General features: G+C 39.0%; 1 protein-coding gene across 13 annotated transcripts in view; it reads left to right on the top strand.

Annotated features, from left to right (window-relative positions):
• Positions 1–22,407, top strand: part of MAP2K4 (mitogen-activated protein kinase kinase 4) — a 47,207-nt gene that overhangs the window by 8,683 nt on the left and 16,117 nt on the right. For 2 of the 13 annotated variants that reach the window (XM_083597738.1, XM_083597747.1), the window contains exons 2-5: positions 1,050–1,082; positions 8,280–8,303; positions 9,298–9,397; positions 16,029–16,124. In XM_083597738.1, coding sequence (XP_083453864.1) covers positions 1,050–1,082; positions 8,280–8,303; positions 9,298–9,397; positions 16,029–16,124 — 253 coding nt within the window. The remainder of the gene's footprint in view (positions 1–1,049; positions 1,083–8,279; positions 8,304–9,297; positions 9,398–16,028; positions 16,125–22,407) is intronic. The other 11 variants (XM_083597744.1, XM_083597749.1, XM_083597743.1 and 8 more) reach the window with 7 other exon arrangements.

Below are 22,407 nucleotides of genomic sequence, written 5' to 3'. Positions count from 1 at the left end.
TGAGTGCAGCTAGTATAAACCTATCCTCTCAGTTGACCATTGGGCTACAGCTAGTTGTGTATTGAAAGAAAGAAATGAATGCAGAGGGTCAAGTGCCCTATAGTTTCATGGATTACTATGCAGGCCTCAACAAGTCACTGTTTTCTCAGTTCCACTTCTGCAAGTGGCAATATATATATATATATACACTAGCATGTTACATTTAAAAAGTCATATGTGACTTCCAGTGTTTTGTGAATGCATTATCCACAATTTTGGGGCAAACATGAATCTTCATATTGGGCACAAAATGTAGCAACCTGAATTTCTCATGTCTTATTTAAAAATAGGATTATTATTTATGTTCAGAGAATGCTTAAGAGAAACCTCAGAAACCAGAGAACGACTCAACAGGATTTTCAGTGGGGAGGGATTGAAGTATTAGTACCTTGGATATGTACTTGCTCCTCCTTACAACTAGCAAAAGTGACATAAATTATGCAAAAAAGTACAGTAGGCAAATTGGGTTTATCTGCATTATTTAGACAAGCTGGAGAAACAACATCTGTCTGTCTCTAAAACTAAGTCAGATATAATTCTGCAGTGAATGGTGAAAACAGACAGTGATACTTGCACATGTACAGTATACCCAGAAATACAAATCTAATATTGGGAAGCCTTCATGATTCGTGTACTTATTTAACTTCGGAAAGTACATGTGGGAAACTTCCTAGCAAAATCACCATTTGTTCTTAACATTTTGTTTAAAGTTAATAACAAACTAATACTTAACCTCTGTAGCTGACCTGATCTGGACAGCCACCTGCTGATGCTTTACTGATGTTTTGGACAGTACTGTATAGTACAACTTTGACTTTTCCAAAAGGTATTAGATACTGACAAGAAAACAGGTTATTGGAGTACTGTCTTTGCAACTCAGGCAGTGATTTAACCTTTTACGTGGTGTTTGAGGGTGTTTTTTTAAAAATGAACATGAAATGTGATTTTTAAAGGTTGTGCAAATATCTATTTTCCAGAAAATGAACTAGAACTTATCTTTTTTGCTTTAGGCTTTCAGATAAACTTCTGTGAAAAAGCACAAAGTAAGCTACATGTTTTATAGTATTCTGCTATTTTATTTTACTTTATTTTTATATCATTCTTGGTACTGGGAATGTGTCCACTGTTGATCTAACTAACCAGCCATGCATTAATACATGGGCAGAGCTTCCATTTTTCATCTTGCTACCCAAATCTAATTCTGTTGTTCTGTCAATAATTCTTTAGTATCTCTTATACTTCTTGGATAGTAAACTAGAGGTCGCATAGTTCCTAAATTGTAATGAATGAAAGATTTAAGACTTTTATAAAATGAAGTGGAAATATAGATATTTGGGGTTTAATGGTGTCTAACCACTTAGTGAAAAAGTAATCATAGGAACTGAGAGGATTATTTCAGTAGGGGCCCAAGTCACCTTCTTGTTTCTGCTCTTGTTGTAAAGTTTGGCATGAACTGCTTTGCACTGGCCTTGGTAGCGTGACACAGTAAACCAAACTATGGCTCGCATTCACTTTGCTCTTGCCCAGTCAGTTTGGTATAGCAGTGATGCCAAAGTTTGGCTTAACAGGTCATCTGAAGGTGGGATTGTGCTTAAACTCTACGCTCTTTAACTGTGATGTAGTCAAGAGCAAACCTTGGCTACAGACCATGATTAAGGAGGAGAAAACTTAACCATAGATCAGTGTGTGGGTGATACACTAAGCCAACCTTGGCTTCATTGTTGTGCTGAGCTAAAATAATCAGGGATGATCAAAGGGGTTGCGTTCTCCCTGAGAGCTAGCATGTATGTGGTAAGTCATGGTTTGGCTTAGTGTTACATGGGAATGCGACAACTGTCAAGCCATCAATCCAGTAGTGTAATGTCTAATCTGATTGGCACTGGCTCTCCCAAGATCTCATGGAACAGTCTTTCCCACTGCTACCTGAGATCATTTGAGTGGAGATGCCGAGCTTCTAACTTTTGTCATGCAAAGCTTGTCCTCTGTGACTGAATCAAGGTATTTTACTGTGGGGTCTGGTTGTAATTTAAATGACCCAGTAGTGCTCTCTGTGTACCTTTGGAATGATAACTTTTGAAAACATGACCGGATACATCATTTTGAAACTGACGTCTCTATAAAAGTCAAGAAAAATTGTCAGTCACTACCATCCCGTGTTTGGATGATTAATGGAAGCTCTGCACAATTAATTTTTTCATTGTTTCATTCTCTTATGGCATTCATTTTTTTTAAATTGCAATGTTCATTATATCGTTATGATTGCCTGCCATGCTTTAGTGGGAACTTTATTGGTGAAAAAAAAACCAGCACTGCTAGCATTCCCCCCTGCCCCTTCTACTGGGTACACCTTGTATAGTTAAACACATCCGTCTTGCATTCAGGCTGCATATATTTTTCATTTTTATTTGAAGCTAATGGATATGCATATTTAATTTTGAAATGATGAAATGCTTGTAAGATGACTATTGATGCTTGGTGATTTGCTGCCTAAGGGTTCTAAAGATGATCCCTAGTAGGAGGATGGTAATCAAGAAATGCAAAACAGTTTGTGCCCCAAATATCGCCACCAGCCATCTAGACGATCAGAAATGTAGTTTGCCTCCTATTCCAGTACAATGGTTCCTCTGGGAAATGCTATTTTGTAGTCAGTTTGTAATGCATTTTTGCAGCACTGTGAAGGTATATACCGACGACAAAGTAAACTGAAAAAATTCAAGTGGTTTCTGAGATAACTTGCATGGTATTTTGGCGCCTTGTATTTTCCTGCCACAACGACACATCTGTTGTTGTGTAGAATGCTGTTTTATTCTCTTGCGCCTCTTGCAGATAGTGCTGTCCCCATGGATTAGGAAGTGCTAGTTCTTAAAAGTGAGGGCCACAACAAAAATGAAGGTAATTTTTCAAACAAACAAATAGGAGCTGTGGGGGCTTCTAGATCAGGTCCATGGGGGTGAAGGAGAACTGTCTCTGCTGCGGCCCTGATCTAGATAAGAGGCCCCATAGCTACTACTGGTAACCACAGGAGGATGGGACCCGGGTTGAAACTAGGGCAGGGGTAGGCAACCTAAGGTCCGGGGCCCGGATGCGGCCCATTCGCCTTCTCAATCCGGCCCGCGGATGGTCCGGGAATCAGCGTGTTTTTACATGAGTAGAATGTGTTCTTTTATTTAAAATGCATCTCTGGGTTATTTGTTGGGCATAGGAATTCGTTCATCCCCCCCTCCCAAAAAAAATATAGTCCGGTCCACCACATGGTCTGAGGGACGGTGGACTGGCCCACTGCTGGAAAAGGTTGCTGACCCCTGCACTAGGGTTAAAGATTCCCTTCTCCTTCCTGTAGTTCCAATCCAGTTTTCAGGAGTAGGAGTCCTTAGTTCCTATTTACTTTTTAAAAGTGAAGTGAAAGCCATCCTTTCTGTTTTGTCCATGAGTTGTGGTCCCTCCAAGCAAGATGCTTGTGTAAAACAAGAACTAATGCTTTAGCCTCATTTTTTCCTCTGGCTTCTTATGCTCTACCTATTGCTTGAATCTTTTGTCTTATGACTTCATTCTACAGTCACCACTTCGTGCCATTAAGGACTCCTGTTTTTTTGGGGGGGGGGTAAGCAGATGGCTTCTTAAAAGATTAATGAAGTTGTCTATAGCAGTATATTTCTAGCAGAAATAATAAATGGGGACTGAGTAACTTGGGCAGCTGTGAAGGTCACAGCAGAAAAAGTAGCATAAGTAGGTAGACCACAGATTATTTGCATATTTTTATTCATAATGAGCAAAGCTTATAAAATTTGCATAAACCTTGTGGCCGTCAAGTCATAGTTCTTAGACATTTCAAAACTCTCCATGCCTCTGTTAATGCAATTTGCAGGCACTCCCTTGCTAAATACCTTTAATTAGAAATCAGTTCAAGTGATTTAAGTGGAACATCATTTCATGTAAGTATGCTTTAGGGAACATGTTCTAAAACTGGTGATATTTGTAATAATTCTGGAGGTGGCTAACAATTGACAGTGGTTTTAATCTTAAGGCTTAGAAATATGGTCTTTCCTTGCAAACAAATATTCCCTGTGGAAACAAATATTATCCTGGTTATTCGTATTTTATGCAGCTTTTATATCTTAAAACTAAATACATTAAAGAGTTTTGAATCCCCAGAAGACCAGAATTGTGACACAATCTCTCAAATCAGGAGATAGTATTAAATAGCCCCAGTTGGGTGTGTGTGAAAGAAATGGAAAGCTGTGAATGGGGCAGGATGATCAGCGATTTCTTACGCAATGGAGGTTATGTTGGTGGTTCACTGGAGAAAGCATTTAGAAGCAGTCCTGCCCTGACCACCCTCATTTATTTTCTCTGCGGACAGTATTCAACTAAATCTTGTGCTAGCACAAGGGGATTTCCCTTCGTTTCTTTTCCCCATATGCACCCCATGCCATCCCAAAATCCCTTAAGGATAGGGAAGAAACCCCAGAACATTTAGAGGGCATGCAGGCGGAAGATGGGGAGAACATTTCATTGTACAGGGTGAAGTCCTTGTGCTGACCTTAGCACTATGCTTCACTTGAGCTCCACCTTAGCACTATGTTGAATACAACTCAACACCTGCTAGATCAGTCAAGAACATAGCTCCCATTCCTGCAATCTTAAAAAAGGTTATCCTAACCAGAGAGATTATCCCAATTTTTTCCCCATAACTAGTTTTCGCAGGAGGGTTACTTTCCATTCTCCCTAAACGTGTCAAAATTATTAACCCAATCTTTCCATCCATTCTTCCTTTCTGTAGTAGTTCTTTTCAAATGAGTTTCTAAAGAAGCAAACCTCTTAGTAATCTGGCAAGTCCCTGGTTCACACATTATCTATAATGATGGTAGTGTCCTGGCTGGGTTTTTAAAAAACCTTTCTCCTGTCTACACACTAAGTCTTCATGCAGCGAGAAGGTGACTAGCTACAGAATTCTGGCAAACTCAAGAGATTCAGTGACTGATGAGTGCCATCTTCACTAAAGAGGAGTTGTTAGGAATACGTTGCAAGAAGTATTTGGGGAGAGTACTACCAGAAATAACACACACAGAAGCCGTAGCAAATGGTATAATTAAGGCAATGTGAACACATGATGTGGACAGTGCAGATGAGTGCACTAGCTCTGAAGTTACTTGTTCTTTCCAGGCTTCTAAAATGTTCATGTGTCTGCATATAAACAAGCTTCCACACTTTATACATTTGCCTTCCATTTGCTGTAAGATGACTGAAACAGTGATGAAGGGAAGCGGTGGAGCAAGTAATGCTAGAATGCTCATCCTACTGCCCTCCCTATTATGCTTAAATTGACCAGACTTTAAAACATACTTTGGACTAGAGAAGTAGTTTCCTCAGTTCCAAAGTAGTAACGAGAGAAGAGCTAGAAGCTAAAATGTGAGACATAGGGACAAGACCCAGAAGGTGGGGATGGTTCTGTACATCCATCACAAATTAAGGAAGAGGCTTGTCCTTTTTCATACTCCATTCTGTCCTTTCCCCTTATTTAGAATCTCAAAAGGCAGACCAGGGCAGTGCTACTCAAAGTGGTGGTCCATGGATTTGTGCTCGTCTGCATCAGCTGCTGGTCCACAACACCACCACCATAGCCCAAGTTGAGAGGGATGTTTCAGGGACCAAATAAGGTACCAGTTCCTGGCACATCAGTGGGGTGGGAATTGCTGGTCCACCACATCAAACAGTTTGAGAAACACTGGACTAGGGAATGCTTTCAGGACAGCTATTTTTCTGCTGTCTGAATACTTAGCTTTCAATACTACTCATGAAACAAATCATCAGAGCTTGTGAAGAATTTCTGTAAAGGGGAACAGTATAGTCTGGCATTACATTTAATATAGAGATAGTGTTCTTCATTGTGCCTTTTGGTTGAAGATCTTTAGGTTATACTACTGATGTTTATTCTCAGCTCATCCATAACCAGGACAGCTACATGTACTATTTTTGTTAATCAATACAAGATTCTCTTAGCAAAATTCTTACACTGTGGTTTAAAAGAGGTCCTTCCTTCTGCATAGCAAAGTGTTTTATTGAACTATGTGCTGCTTCATAACCCAACCCTCTAGAGTAGATTTTCTGGGGGGATGAAGGAAGGCTTGAATAAAATCACATGTCTCTTCTGCCTACTGGAGAATCCTCTGAGAAGAGCTACACTCATAGGATCTCTGGATTCAAGCTCTTTATCTTAGATCTATAATGCCTTATTTGTCTTTGTCATCACTAACTCCCATTTTGCACCACTGAAAACATTAATTCTTGGGAAGCACAAGAGGAATTGTCTGCTTAGCCCTAGAGTTGCCCTCCAAAGGGGCTAGGCAGCAGAATGTATTGATGTCCAAGTGGCATCCTTCTAAATTATTGGTCCTATAGCTAAATTCTAAACAGAAAATGTGGGAATAGTATGTACAGAAGACAGGTATGAATATGGGTTGGTTGTGCACAGCCTTCTATCTAGTCTCTTGGCTGGACTGTCTTTTTATTGATTTAATACCACTAATCTCCATGTCTGCTGTTGGGAGGAGCAGAGATCAGTATGTAAATCAGTGCAGTTCCCATGCTGAATGTGAATATTGAGTACGTGTACTGCATCCAACAACCAGTACCCTACAACAAGGCCTTATTCTTCAAATGTGATCATTTTTGTTTGTTTATTTGTTTCTCCCAATTTTTCCTGGAACAGAATACAATGATGGCATTCGTGTACCAGGTTCTGGTCTTGTAACAGCATCATTGTAGTTTCTGGGAAAGACAGAAAAGGCAACCCAACTCTGACCTGCAATAACGTTATCTGTGTATCAACCTGGTGCATAATGTGTGTATACAGAATCAAGGAACTGAACCCAACGTTTATTTCATATGTACTGCTTAAATCTGTAGATACAGGCCAGGTCACAAAAATCAGGTTAGACTTTTAATAAAATAGGTATGGAGGTTTTTTGAGTGGGTTTTTTTTTTTTTAAGTAGAAGTGTTTTCTGTTCCAGGCATAGCTAGAATTGCATTCAATTAGATAGGCTTCCCAGCTTTTCAGAATTAATAGCCCAATGTTGCAGGTGTATATGAGTTAATCCCCTTGTTCTTGCAGCATCAGAAATAGAGCCTTCATCTTCATTTCCTTGTGAAGTCACTTGGGAGGTATGAGGCTCTGGTGGTGTCACACAACAGTGTGATGTCAATGAAAGCTAGCAGAAATTACCTAACTAGCTTTAGTGTCATATATCCATAGACTTGGGTTTATTAATTGGGTCTTGTGGGGTTCCTCTGATTTGGGCCTTTCTGGTATTATCTGAACCACTAAGTTGCTGATACCATCTTTCCTGTTAGCATGCAGAAAGCGGTGAGGAAGATGCACTCCTGCAGTTGGTTTTAATCTACCGTTTAGATATGTCAGTGTAAAGTGGTATGATTGAGGCTTTGTGGTAAGCCATATGCCTTGAGCTTGTGCAAATGAAAAGTTTGAATTAGCTTCTATATATGTGCGTATGCATGTGTGTATGAAAGAACATGAGGGTAACAGAAGAGCAATCCAGCAAAAACAACTTGGTTAAAATGCATGCCATGTTGGTTTAGTTGAATTTCTTGCTTACGTTAGATACTGAGATGCAGGGCCCAGGTGCTTAAGACCATACTGTACAATCCTATACATGTTGACTCAGAAGTAATTCCCATTGAGTTCCGTAGGGTTTACTCCCAGGTAAGTGGTTATGGGATTGTAGGCTAAATCTAGCAGGCAGATTTCTGAAGTGTCCAATTGATTACTCTCCTGGAAATAAATCCCATCAATTCACTTCCTTGTTAAAGTGTGTTGGTATTAACATGTCATATGCCAATCATTCCTATGCATTGCAAGGGGGTTGAACTAGATGATCCTCGTGGGTCACCATGCAATTCTATAATTCTGTGATTTAACAACAGGAATGTTAATAAGCTGTTTTTAAAAACTTAGGTCAGTTCATCCCTTTGCTAACAAAGGAAGTACATTATTTTTAGGAATACTCAAATTTTGCATCAGAATTTTAATTCTGTTAATTTAAATTCTTTTCCTCAATGTGTTAAAATAGATCAAGTTTAATCCAAACATGATTTCCATAACCTGTCTGTCTGCACAAAACATTTATTATTGAAGTTTGCTAAGTGGAATCTGTGCTATGGTGCCTCATTAATCTCCTTTACTTCTTCTCAAACTGGGGCTTCCTGCTTCCTTGACATGAAGACTGTTGCTGTGAGGAGATAGGAGGTATGAAAAACCAGACAGTCAGTAAACGTGGGGTGGCCTCGGCACACTTCATTGCAGAATACATGGTAGTAAAATGTTTGATAGGCTCAACTTTAAGTTCAACTGCAGCTTTAACTTGCCACTTGCTATAGTTGTGAGATACAGCAATGTATTTATGCTTAGGAAACTTGCACACATTTATAGATGCTATATGTATTAATATGCCAGCAGATTCTTCTTCTTTTTAAGCGAGGAGTTCCCCATTCCCCATTGGCTACAAAAAAAGCACATGTACACTTGCTCTCTCAACACCTACTGGCATGTGCAAGTATGTCCTTGCTCTCTTGCATTCACACATTCAGGCTCGCAGATACATGTGCATATGCTAGCATACTCCTATATGCACACTGATCTACACATTCTTTCTCATGCCCAGAAATGTTTTCTCAATTGCATGCAGACCTGCACATCTCCCTTCAGTAGGCAACAGTATCGGCTTGTTTTTGCTAGTTACTTTTGCTGGATTTTGTGACCCAGCTACATCACATAGTGGTAATTCAAGCTACAGTCAAGGCTGTATTCCTGCCCTTATTGAACCTTGTACACATCCTATGCATGTTAGTGCTTCAGAATAATGAGGTGATATATTTTGACCCTTGACCTAGCAATATTATAAAAAATATGAATACATGGGAAATATTTTGCGGCTAGTCACCAGCATTAAAGGAAGGGGTTTTAGTATAATTGTAAAAACAAGGGCATTTGTAGACCAAAGAAGCTGTTTGTCAGATGCAGACTTGCTCAGCGGCTCAATTTGGAGTTAAGTTCAGAAGCCCTATCCAATGACTAATCTATTGATATTGCAATATTAAATGTCATTGTTTATGTGAAATGTTTCATGTAGGGAAGAATATGTTATATTTTTTGGTTCTGGTTTATTTTGGATGCTTTCAATACAGTAATATATGTTCTCTTGCCGACTAGAGTGTTTTTTGTGTGTTTGTTTATCTCTCAGGTAAGCGCAGAGCACTGAAGTTGAATTTTGCAAACCCACCTTTCAAATCCACAGCGCGATTTACTTTGAACCCTGGAGTTCCTTTTCAGAATCCACACATGTGAGTATAAAGCCAGAAATTCCACCAGATGGAACCATTTTGAAGTAGGAAGATAAAGCACTTTCCTTTGTCACACAAATTTTGTAGGCAGTTCAAAAGATAAAATTGTAGTCTGGACTGAGACGTAGGATGTTCTGTTTATGTAACATTTTCTCATGTATTTTTGGAACTTCAAATAAGCTGTTTTACCTAAAGGCTTAAAGCAAGACTACTCCTTTGAACTGTACCAAAAAAAAGTCCTGTCATTTGCTGGCAAGTCGTCTCCATATGGCAGGGGTAGCTTACCTGTGGTGCTCCAGATATCATTGGACTACAAATTCCCATCTGCCCCAGTGAGCGTGACCAAATGTAGCCCCACACTGCCAACCACAGTTTAGCCACTCCTGCCTTATGGTTAATCTCATTCATGGACTGCATAAACCTATGCCTGCTGCTTTTCAAGTTTGCAAAGTTTTTATTCCTGTATTTGTTTTTAAGATATTTGTGTGAGACATCTTAGTTTTAAAATTGAGGGGAGTCTTTTTAGAAATCTTAAGAGGTGGTGAGAAGTTACTAGAACCCTGTAAGTCTCCAAGAAAGGTGTTACGGACAGCCTTATATACAGATTCAGTGTAAAGTGGAGTATCCAACAATTGGTTGTTTAATGCAGCAGAATGTCTCTTGAAATACAAGCCTTGTGTCCTCAGATCCACCAATCTGGACTGATGGGTGACTTCTCAGGCTGTCCAGTCAGCATCTCCTTTATATTCCCTTGTGAGGTTTTTGAAATCCGGCAGAGTAAAAATCCTCAGAGCTTTGTGCCTGTCATTCCTCCAGTTGCTTGTACTTCCTTTGGACAATCCTGCCATGTATGTGTGTCTGTATGTTGCGGCTTTGTTCATATAGCTCAGAGCTTTCTATTTCCTATGAATAGATCAGTTTCATTTCCTTATTTAGAAACTCTTCCTTGTTTTGATTCTAAAGCTATCCAAGTAATTATAGATGGACTTTGGAAAAGTATTCCTGTTACTTATAAGGTCAGTTCTGAAAACCAGAAGATGCAGATATTTCAATAGACGTTCTTATAAGATGTCCAGTTTCTCATCCAAAAAGAAGAGAAGCAAGGTTCAGCCTGCAGAGTTCTGGCATCCAGCAGTACCACCATTTATAAAATGCCATATTAATTTAAGGACTTAGGACTTACTCCCCATGTTAGAATATATAAGCTAGCTGGACACAATCTTTTCACAATAACCTCATCGGTCCTTTCTCTATGTAGTGGTTCTGCACAACTTTTTCTTTCAACTTTTTCTCTTTGATAGATTTCGCCTTCATAAGACCTTTATTCTTAGTAAGTTAACTCATCACCTTCTAGTGACTTTCTTTAATAGTGATATTTTTCATCCAGTGACTTTCTGAACTGGAATTTCTGTAGATAATAGCTGTTCTCGTCTGGCAGTTCTTCTTGCATCTAATAATAAAATCCCTAATTTCAGGCTCATCAGGCAGCTGGTGGTATTGCTTTAAACTTAAGACTATTTTGATAAAGTAGGTTGGGCAAGGGGAGAAATAAGTTTTTTCTGCAACAGCCAGCTTCCCAATTATTGTGTTAGGGTTTTTTCTAGACCACCCACTGTATAGATAAATATATCTTACATTTGACACTGAACATCATCAATAATCTGTTTTGAGAATAAACTTGTTATGTTGTCTGTGAAAGGAAGCCTATTTCTATCATAAAATTTGTGTTGGGTAGTTCTTTTGAAATAGGAAAGGCTTGTTATATCCATTTGTCCCCCTCACCTTTACAAACTCCTCATTTAGCATTTAGGCTGCAATCCTGTACCTGCTTACCTAGGAACAATCCCCACTGAAGTCAGTGGGGCTTACTTCTGAGTAGCCTTGTCTAGCATTGTACTGTGAGTGTTCAGTGGTTAATTTTTTTTATCATCTTATGTCTCAAATTTATGAAGGTTTTCTTAGGAGCTGGCATGTTAACAAGTAAGGAGCATAACATCTAAAAAAAATCTCAAATTCTTTTTGAAAATCTTTTGCTAATGTGGGTTTTTCTAATATGTCATTCTTCTTCTAGACACCCTTTCTTCTCTTGGATATTTACTTTGTTACCTGGTATGGAAGTCCATATGTGCTATGAATGAGGCCATTTGTTGTTACTAGATTAAATCTTGATTTCCAGTCATTGTAGATAGTGTTTCATTAGTTGGTTGTTATTCTTCATTCTGTATAAAAGAGCAGCCTAAACATAACTGTGCTGATTAGATTTTGGGGATGTAGTTTGTCATCCCATTCATCTAGATGGGTAATGCTGAAATTTCAGAGAGGATATTTTCTCCTGTGGAGGCTAGGCATTTGGGCTTAGTTTTGAAGGCTTTATCCTATTTTTCTAAACGATTGAAAATGTTGGACAATTTGCTTGATCTTTGTGTCCTTAAAGCTAATGGCAGTCATTGGTTATACTGCTCCTTACCCACATTTAATTGCCCTTTAGGCATACTTCCTTGGGTTCACAGGTTGTGTTCAGGGGCTTCAGTGATGGAATTTTCAGATAAGAAATTGCAGCTTTTATTACAGGCAGGTTGAGGAAAGGAATGTATCTTCTTTAAAGCTCTTCATTCCAAGATTTTCTCTGTCCAGAATTTAACTGCCCCCCAAAAAACAGCTATGGAGGAGATTACCAAAACACATTGTTCATGTGAAAAGTGGTTTCAGAAGGGGATGAATATACTTGGTGATAAGTATCAATGTGTGCTTGTGGGCTTCCCTGTTTATAAGGAAGAACTGGTTTTAGCATAATGTTAGCTTTCTTTCTGTAGAATTTGTGGTTGGCTACTTTATTCAAGGTGAAGCTGTCTGGTTTGTTCTGCAGCTATATGTAAATTAGGCATAAAGCTTTGTGGAAAACTGCTGCCAGTGTGCCCACCACCAGATTAGAGTTTATTCACACTTTATTGCACCGTCTTGTGCCTTCTCCTGTCACCTTGGCTAGTTAAGGAGCAGAGTTCTTTATGTGTGTTGTAAAAGTTACTTTATGTGCTAACATTGTGGTTAAAATGATGTTACATACATGTAATCGTAATATGTCTGTATTGGTCCTATAATTTTAACTTGATAAATTTAAGACTAGTTACTCTGACTTGATGTTTTTATGGTGTGTCTAGGTCCCTGCCAAAGTTTGAATTAGATCTCCTGAATTAGCAGTTACCTCAGATGCCACATGTATATAAAGGCAACAACTTATTTACGCATGTTTGTGCACATGCGCATCAAATTGACCTGTGGCTGGAAAAGGAGGCATAATGGGGCAGAGTGAGCTTATGTGTGCTCCACCATCGTGCACAGTAACCTGGCACGCAACCCCCACACAAATCAGGGGTTGCCTGTAATTTTTTTGTGTAGTATAGATTGACAGAGATTCTCATTTTGTGTTTTGTAAACAGTGTAGTACTTCATTTTCATAGTTTCACCATAGAATATCAACATAGCAACAACTTCCACAGTGGGAAGGTTCACATAAGTCCTATGAGAGATCAGTATTGTTACTACTCGCTCTTCCATTTCCCCCTCCTTTTTTTTCTACCTCTGGCTTGGCTTGGGTTCTTCTGATTTGGATGGATTAGGGTCAAATTTTTCCATAGATTGATTGTAGATTATTCTGAAAGTTTGTAGAGGTGGTAGATATACAGTCTTCCATGCACATGAGTCTGTTGCTTAATTCTAGGTAAACTATACAGTAACATACAGAATGCACAATAACATCTGTAGACCCTAGGGGCTGTTCTGGTAGTGTGGTGATTTACATTTGACTCACAACTGTTGCAGCCCTGGTTGGTTATTTATATCATCTATGGAGCTCTGTTAATGAGTCCTGGAGGCTGTTATAGTGAACTACATTGAGACTAGAAATATTTCATGTTCCTTGGTGCTTTGCTGCTGTATTGCAAAAGGTCAGACATAAGAGTTTTCGCTTCCTAAAGGCACAACTGGGAGATACCACACTTTGCCAGAACAGCAGCAGGTATGCTTCTTCCCTGATGCAGTGCAGCTGTGTTTGTTGCACAGTGGTTGCAGAGAGTGAGTGGGGAAAGCTTGTACATACATGGCTTTCTTGAAAGTAAAAGGCCAGGTAAGAGTTTTTCCCAAGCTGGTTCTGCCCTGTTTACTGAGTTTTAGCTGTTTCAGCTAAAGCAGATTGGTAAGCTCTGGCATTCATTGGGGTGTAATCTACACACAGGTTAAAAATCTTGTCAAAATGCTTTTTCTAAAATCATTTTGAAAAATGCATTGAATTTGCTATAGCTCACAGTCAGCACCTAGTGTTATGATTGTATATTGCACTTTACAATACATTCAAAACATTTTGTTTGCAGCTGTATAGCTAAGTCCTCCAGATCTCTAGATTGTATTTCTTTGCAAGAAGTGAGATACAAATGGATACTTTCAAGCTGACCATCACCTTGTTACATTTCATCAGAAAGACTTCTGCTTAATTCTTGAACCCCAATAGTTCACAGTTCCTGCTAAGTCTTTTACACGGCACTTTTCTTGCTATACACTATAAAACTGACAGCATTGAGGGGAAGTGATTGTGGCTGGAGAGCTCGAAAGGGGTTTGCAAGTGATCCAGATCAACATCTTTACTACGTTCATAAGTCATTAGTTTCTCTTTGAATACAGAGAATTCTGTTGAGGCCATCCAGGTTACATAGATGAATTGCATGTAGAGGAATAAGTTACTGCAGTTGGAGCATGGCTTCCTAAGATAGGCACTAAGATCCAAAGTACAAACTTCAAAACTTGATGAAATTGAACCAAAGTTCTTGATTCTGAAGGCTGCAGCATGGACACCTTCTCAAATGGATGGCATTGCGTTAAATCTTCAGGTCTTAAAAAAATAAAATAAAATCAGAGCAAGGGAGATTTGGCCATAATTAAATCATGTCTGCTGGAACATGACTTTAATCCCGAAGTACCTAATGATTCTGTGCACCTAGAATAGAAGAGGAAGTACTAAACTGGCAAGTTCCTTCTAAGCTTTCTTCTTCAGAGTACCTGTGTTGAACAGCCCCATAATATTCTAAAACTCTAGCTGGAGAACTGCCCCCCCCCAATGTCCTTTTCATGCAGCTTCAAACTTCCCCTCAAGGGTTGGGGCAGGCACCTTCCAACTCAGGTTTTTCTTTTTCCTTGACGAAGGTTCAGGATTTAGAAAAGTAAAATCTATGCAGAGAGAATTAATTCCAGTACTTTTTTTTTTGACAAGAATTATAGAATTATTATATTTGAGTAAAGACTGTCTCCATGCCAACCATTACAGTTCGCTATATTTCACAATAGAGATCGCCAGAATGATTACCAGATATGGTGAGCTCATCTCCACTTTCTTAGACAAGGTTCCTTATCATTTTACTCTTCCGAAGGATGCTTTCATATACACGTTGCTTTAGGAACAGTGTTACAACCCTCGCAGTTGCCTAAGGCATTATTTATCCTGTGTATCTCACCTTAGATCCTTGAAGAAGATGCCTTAAGGACTTCGTTTCTTCTCTTACTTTTTTGAATTTCTAGGAAGGGTCATTGTATCCACCCCCCATTCCTATTGGAAACCTCAACACCACTGAGAGATCAGAATAATTTACTTCCTCTCTTCTTACTTGTGAGCCTCTGGTTGGATTTTCCTTTTTTTGGGGGGGCGGGAATCCTAAGAAGCAGCTCAGAGAAGCAACATGGCATATCTCTGTGTCCCCCTCTCTGTCTCTCCTTAATTAGCAGAGGACTCAAGGAGATTTTGATGCATCTCTTTTCCTAACAGTCTTGACTTGACCATTGGTTTTTATGTATGTAAAGATACTGAATCTTCCTCCCCTGTTTGTCCTGCCCCTGCAAAGGGGTAGGTTTTGTTAGTGTTAGAAGAGGAGATTTCTTACCTGGAAATACTTGTGAGAGATTCGGATCCAGAAACTTCCTTGTTCCTCACACAATCACAGAGTGGACAGTGAAAGCTAGCTTCTAGCTCTTCCAGTTTCTTAGGGAAGAATTCAGTTCACTCCAATCTAAATAAGTAGGGTAATAGTTACTTCTCCTGATTGGTGGATCCAAGACACAAGCACTGGTTTTCAGGTAAGAAATTTACCTTTATCAAAACAATATGATGAAGCAATGTAGTGGTAAACAATGTAGCAAATTGTGACAAAGAAGGTCAGTGGCACTAATTAGTTGATTTTAGCTAGCAATTTTATTGCAGGTATGTAGTTCATAGGACAAAAGGAAATACTGCATCTGAAATTAAGGCTTGCATGCTATTCCTAAATGGTCTTGCTTGGAGGTAAGCCCCACTTATTTCTGAGGGATTTACTCTCAAGTAAGGTGGCAGCGGATTGTAGCCTTCCATGGCTTTCATGCATTAGTATGAGTGGTTTCAAAAAGGCTTTAAATGAACTGCCACACACTTTGCTTTTTTCCTTTTTCCAAAAAGAGAGGTATAGACTAGCCCTTAACAAGGAACTGAAATGTGCTCATTTTGTATATAAAAGGCAGTCTGTCTTTTCAGTTACTATGTGTGTATGTGTTATTGTGTCATGTGATAACAGCACTGTGTTTTCCTGTCATTTTTACAACTCTTTCCTGGCTGAAGTGATACACAAGCAACAATGGGTAGTAATCACATTGCCCCGTTCACTTTCAAAAGGAGAGAAGCGGAGATGATCGTGAAACTTTCCAGCAGGCTACAGTAAGCGTAACTGTCTGTTAGCCCCATTGTCAGATATTTTCATAACAGAAAAAGCAAAAGAAAGAAAAAGGCATGAACACCAATATAGATCCTTGCAGAAATTTGTCATATTATGAGTGAATTAATATATATATATATTTAAATTAATTATTAAATACTTTCAACATATATTTCATTATTATTGTTTGAAGCTTATAGCTGCATTCGTACTTGCAATTCCCAATGTTCTGTCCCAGCTGACTGTCATTGGCTCTAGAAAGACAGTGTATTATTTTTTTAAAAAAGAGTACTGGTTTTCAGAGGGTGACTCAGTGTTAGTTTACAAAAACCTCTCCTTTTAAAACCATAAATATATAATTCTCAAGCATGGTTGACCATAATGGATGGAGTTGATGCAGGTGTTATAAGGTTGTTGCAGATTGCCTCCAAAAAGCCTTCACTGATAGAACAGCTCTAAAACCTGTGAATCAAGTTGTCTTTTGTGAAGTATTATTTCATTTTTGTAGCTGCCATACTTCCAACACCTATTGATCTGTAAAACAGCCTCCCCCCCAACAATTAATGGACCAGTGAAAGTGAAACGTATGCTTCTGATGAAGTAAGCCTGAGGCACAATTGAGGTAGAATCTACACACTTATAAAAACTGTTCTGAAAACGCTTTTTTAAAAGTTTTTATACATATATATATAAAAAAAATACATTGAATTTTCCGTAAGGCTCACCATCACCAACTAGTGTCACATTGTATATTGCACTTAAAAGATACTTAAAATGTTTTATTTGCAGCTGTATAGATGAGTCCCAAGGCAATTGAAGAGTTGCCTTCTATTGCACGGGTGTTAGATTTTGTTCTGAATCTTCTTAATTCATAAGTAATTCATACTGGCTTTGAGTACTTCTACAACATTTTAACATAACATTGTAGTGCGTCGTGGAGGATACGAAAACATTCTGAGAAGATCAAGTATTTTCATCAATTTGGCGCAGTTCATCAGGTCCAAATTTTTGAGTCAGGCAATGCAGTACATTTCTGGGTAACTTAAAATGGTGTGACCTTAATTTAAAGCTACTCGCCCAAACAATGGAAATAACTGCGTTAGTTCCATGTTTACCCTTCCAGGAGAATAAAGAGTCTTCTCTAAGATCCCCTGCCTCATTCTCACTAACAAGAAATAGTTAAACTTGTAATTTAGGAAATTAAACCAATCCTCATATAAAGGAAATTGTATTTTTATACCCTATTTTAGATCAGACTTAAAACTCCATAAAAAGTTATAATAAGAGAATCTATTTCCTTAAAATATTTTTTCCTGAATGTGAAATTGTAACTTAGTGGTTTGGGGTAGCAGACTGCAGGCCTCTGGGGACTACTTTATTTTCCTCAGACCCCATGAACTGGAGACAGGTATAAAAGACATAAACTTATAATTGAAGTGTGTTAAGCCCAGGAATTTGCCTTTAAGTTTTGGAACTGAAAAGAGGCTCTAGTGCTTCCTTACAAAAATATACTTGGTCATATATCAGCCCTCCCCCCCCCCCCAGCTTGGTTTCCACAGGGATCATTTTGTTGTTGCCGTTGTTTGTTGCAACAGTTGAAAGCCAGTCTTTGTCAATCTACTTCACATCACCCAGAGATCTGTCAGTAGATTCCAATTTAACTACTCTGCTATCCCAAACAAAGATTATTGGGCTCATCACATTCAAATCACTGACCACAAGACGCACCTAGTTTTTGGAGGAGGAAAAACAAGGAAAAAAAAAATTCTGAATCCCAGAAGCCAGAACAGCAAACGGGATCGCTGCGCAGCAAAAGCAGCGATCCCTCTTGCTGCTCTGGCTTCTGGGATAGCTGCGCAGCCTGCATTCGCTCCATAAGATGCGCACACATTTCCCCTTACTTTTTAGGAGGGAAAAAGTGAGTCTTATAGAGCAAAAAATATGGTATATATGAGAAACACATCAGTACCCCTCCATGCTATAATTGCCTGAAGAAGGCTCCACTTTGCTGATCTTATGCGCAGAATCAGGCACATCACTGGCTCTGCTCCCTGGGCATCCATGCATAAGATTCTTCTCTGCAGAGATTGGGGTCTCATGCCATGACTATGATGCTTTGCCTTGAAAAGTGGCAATGCTTACAGGATGCGTTTACATCGTTTGTTATATTTCTTTGTTGTGATGAAGAGGGACAGGCAGTTTTGTCCCAACGCTTTTCTGCTTCAGTTTTTAGGCATCTGCAACAGTATGGATGTCATTTACCAGCACATCTGTAATACCTCTTGTGCCAGTGCTGGAAAATCTGGGCAAAGCAAACAAGAATGATCAAGCAGGATTCAAGAGTGCATGTTGTCTTGCCAGGGCACCAATATTACTTGCCTCTTGGGAAAGAAATACTGTCTCTGATTGTTGGCTGTTGATGGTCTCACTCCTGTGAAATTATTTCTGTGTCCTTTCAGTTGCTGGTAGTTCGTTCATTTTTTTTGTCATACTATAAAATGTGGCAAATGATTTCACTAGCGTAAGCACTTAGAAGTGTTGCAAAAATGGCTTTCAAGCTCCAGAGCACTCCTTCTCATGGTAAATCTGTCCCCTTAGCATGAAGGCCTTTTAAAATGTTCTTTTGCCATAGATTTGACTAATTGTTCCATTGTCCGTTGCAAAGTGTACTGTTATAACCACAGCACGTACACATATTTTCTGTAGACCTGGAAAGAATTAAAAGTGGTTTCTTTTGTTTTATCTGTAAATCCTGAGAACTGTTGTAGTGAGAACTGCCCTCCATCCAGTTGGCTTTCCAAACCGTTAAGAGCAAGGTAGTGCTATGTTATCTTCCTGTACTAGAATATTGCTTTGTAGCCTTGCAGTGTGCTGCTGTTAAGGTTTTACTACTCCACAGAGGTCCTGGGCTCATAGATCTCTCATTCACAAGGACCCCTTCTACATAATCCCCTGATTGGTGACAATCAGGAAGCATTAACGTATATTTCTGATGAGGGGATTTAGAGCTATTGTGGTATTGCCATAAAAACAGCTCTTTCCCCCAGTACTATTAGTCAGTGTGGAACAGTACTGGGATTCCACTGGCAATGTGTGTTTGGCAACACTGATCACCTGCAGATACATTTGTACAGAAGTCCTCTTTGCATAATTGCCCTGTCAGTATTTCTCACTGAGTCACAAACAGTTTTATCATCCTTAGAACAAGAATGCTAAAGTTTGGGGTTTTAGCTGGAGCTGTATACCTCTCCCAAACCTTTGAGTTCTGTTTCAGCAGCTGTCTAGCAACTTGTATGCCTTCTAGATTGGCCTTATTAACTAGCACATGGTTCTCGTTCTACAAGAAACTGAGGCATATCCTTGTAAATTCCCCAAATCTGATGGCTTACTTTAGCAGAAGGTAAGATGGAAAAAAATGAAATACTCCTCTCCAGAGAGTCAGAAATGTTTAAAACAATAAAATAAACAGGCAATATGCCTATAGAAAAAGAAAGGTCTGCTGTGAACCAGCAGCTGCACTAATCAACTAATCTTGTCTGAATTAGGTTTAAATTCCTTTAGCTCCATGCAGTGCACCAGTCTCAGTCACTGATTCTACTAGGACTGAAATGGAAATGAGAGATGGGAGATGTGTTCAGGTCCTTGTCTGAACATGTAAGCACCAAATTGTATAGGGATTCTGGGTCCAGTGTACAAGCCCTTCCCCCAACTTCATCATGCACACTTCCCTCATTCAGTTCCCGACCTTCTCTTGTGTAGGGAAGGTCTGTGTAGGGATTCTCCTCATGTGAATGCAAGTACAACTCTCTTCGTGATCAACCATGTACAAGTGAATGTGGGTAGAATCCCTATACAAGATGGGAATGTTTGGAAACTGAGCAGGGAAGGGGCATGTGCAGGGACATTGAGGGTCAAGCCTCCATGCATGCTTCTGTCTATGTGGTTTGGCACTTTTGTAGTCATACCTATACACAGTTGGAGTTGGGTGTTATCAACTCCTGATGACATAGCACTCCAAAAACACTGAATAATCTTGTGCAGTGGTTTCTCGTAGATGTCAGACACCAAGAGGCACAGAATTGAACTTTTCTCCCTTGTTGGATATTCTTCAGTAATGTTAATTTAAATTTGATATGTATATTTTAAACACGGTTGTGCACCACCCTAAAATGATGTTAAGAGTGGTACAGAAGTGTGTTGTATATATATTAAGCTTTGCTTTCCTGCAGCTTTCCTAGCAAAAGGACAGTACATATTGAAACGCGATTTGCTCTGGTGTTACTTAAATACAGTAACCCTAAATGGATTTATTTTGATGTGTAGTGACACCTTGACTTAAACCTTGGCTGTGGATAGAATCCTGATTTACTTTTGTATACTTCGGTTTATAATTGAGTGCCACTTTGACTTCTCTCTCCCTTCTCCTCCATATCAAAACCAAAAGCTTCTGGTAGCTAAATTAATTTCTTAGTATTTAGATTTTAATATTTGGTTGTATGAAAAGGAAAATGGAAGTAGTTTGTACACACAACTAAATTAGGCAGATCTTCTAAGCATCCAAATGATCCTTTCACCTAGGTATCTGAAGGGTTGATTGATGATAGAATCAGAAACGGTATCTGCCTTTGACTTTAAGATAAAAATATTGGAATTCCACGGAAACCTGTTAGATATTGTTTTATTCATTACTTAACCTAGAGGGAGGCAGGGTCCTAGCCCACCAGCTCAGGCTTGTGATAGTTTGGCCACATCTATCCCAAGGTTATCAGGGTGGGGGACAAGCCATTTGAATTCTTCGACATGTTACTGATGTTCGAGTCCTGGAAATCTTGTCTTAGCAAGATGGTGAGCTATGCTCTTGTTATATGTGTGTTATTTTGGGGTATTTAAGTAACTAGCCATAATGCCCCCCCCAAAAAAATTAGTCATACTATGATGATGCCAATATTATTTGTATGAATTTTCAGTATCCTAGGAGTAGCAAACTTAGGGAGCAGTGTCTGTTTTTGTAAACAGGTTCTAGATGTTCAGCCTTGTAGCTGCAGAAGACAATTAGCAGGACATCAGTTTACTTTTTTGTAAGATCTGGGGTGTCTGTTTCCCCATAGGTTGTTTTTTTCTCAGGTTTATTTAAAAGCACGAGTATTTCATATTACCAGTATCCTGTAATGTACTAGCAGATTGGGAGCAATTAATTCCCAACACCTGTGTAATGTGATTTCTAAGACAAATTGCTTTATCTTTAGCAGGTGCAAATGGCAAAGCTTACAACTGACTTTCTATTTATTCTTTTTTGTTTCAGTTTCAGCTTCTAAATTCTTTTCTTTTCCTTTTTCATTCATTAACATTTTGTAGAAAGGTCTTGTAGGTGGTTTATTTATGACACAGACAGGAATTCAGAGATGCTGATAGATTATTTTTTTGCTCAGTATTATGTTGCCTCTATATTTATCTTGTATAGCTGAATCTATATTAAAGATGACATACCAAGATCAGGGGATGCTGGAGAAAGGGAGAGAGATACTTCATCATCTTCAGGAATTGGTGTTCTTACGTAATGCCAAGCCTTTGTATTGCACCGTTCTGTATTTCCTCTTTTGTGGCAAACTGCAGTTGTAAGCCATGATCAAACCATGGTTTGCATTTCAGATTGCAGAAAAACTTTGGTTTGTACAAACTCTGTTTTCGCCTATTTGGATGTAACTGCAAACTGGTTTGCCACAAAAGAGGATGTGTAACAGTTTGCAAGGGGAGAAAGGTGTGTACATGCCCAAGGCTCTGTTTGAATTGAGCCAGGGTCTAGGAACTAAAAAGCCTTAGATCAAGTCTTTGTGCCATCTAATATTCTTTCATTGGTTTTAGGGGGTCTTTCTTGAATTCATGTTTGGACTTATTCCAAAACTAGTATTGCAGTGCTTTTGTTGAGTTTGCTAAGTAATTTGATTAATTTCCCATAATTTTACTTGAGTGATTACTTCTGAAGTATTCTCTGCTCTTACCATAACCACAGTTTGTGATGAATGTACAAATATCCACATTAAATTTTCAGCTATCAGGTTTGACAAGTTCCTTGGTTCAGGGCTGAGAGGAAGGGCTTTAAAACTATGAAGCACTTCTAAAATTGCAGCTGAGGAGCCCAGAGTTTAACAGTCCAATCCTAAACATGCTTAATAATAATAATAATAATCCTACTGAATTCTCTGAGACCTTCCTCTTACAGAGTAAGCTTCATTTTCAAACATTTGACAGTGAAAATGATGTGTAGAAGATACTGGAGACTTTCAC

The sequence above is a fragment of the Podarcis filfolensis genome, assembly GCF_964270895.1.
Source record: "Podarcis filfolensis genome assembly, chromosome: 2".
NCBI lineage: Eukaryota > Metazoa > Chordata > Lepidosauria > Squamata > Lacertidae > Podarcis > Podarcis filfolensis.
Note: the sequence above shows the minus strand (reverse complement) of the source record. Positions and strands in the feature narration are given on the sequence as shown.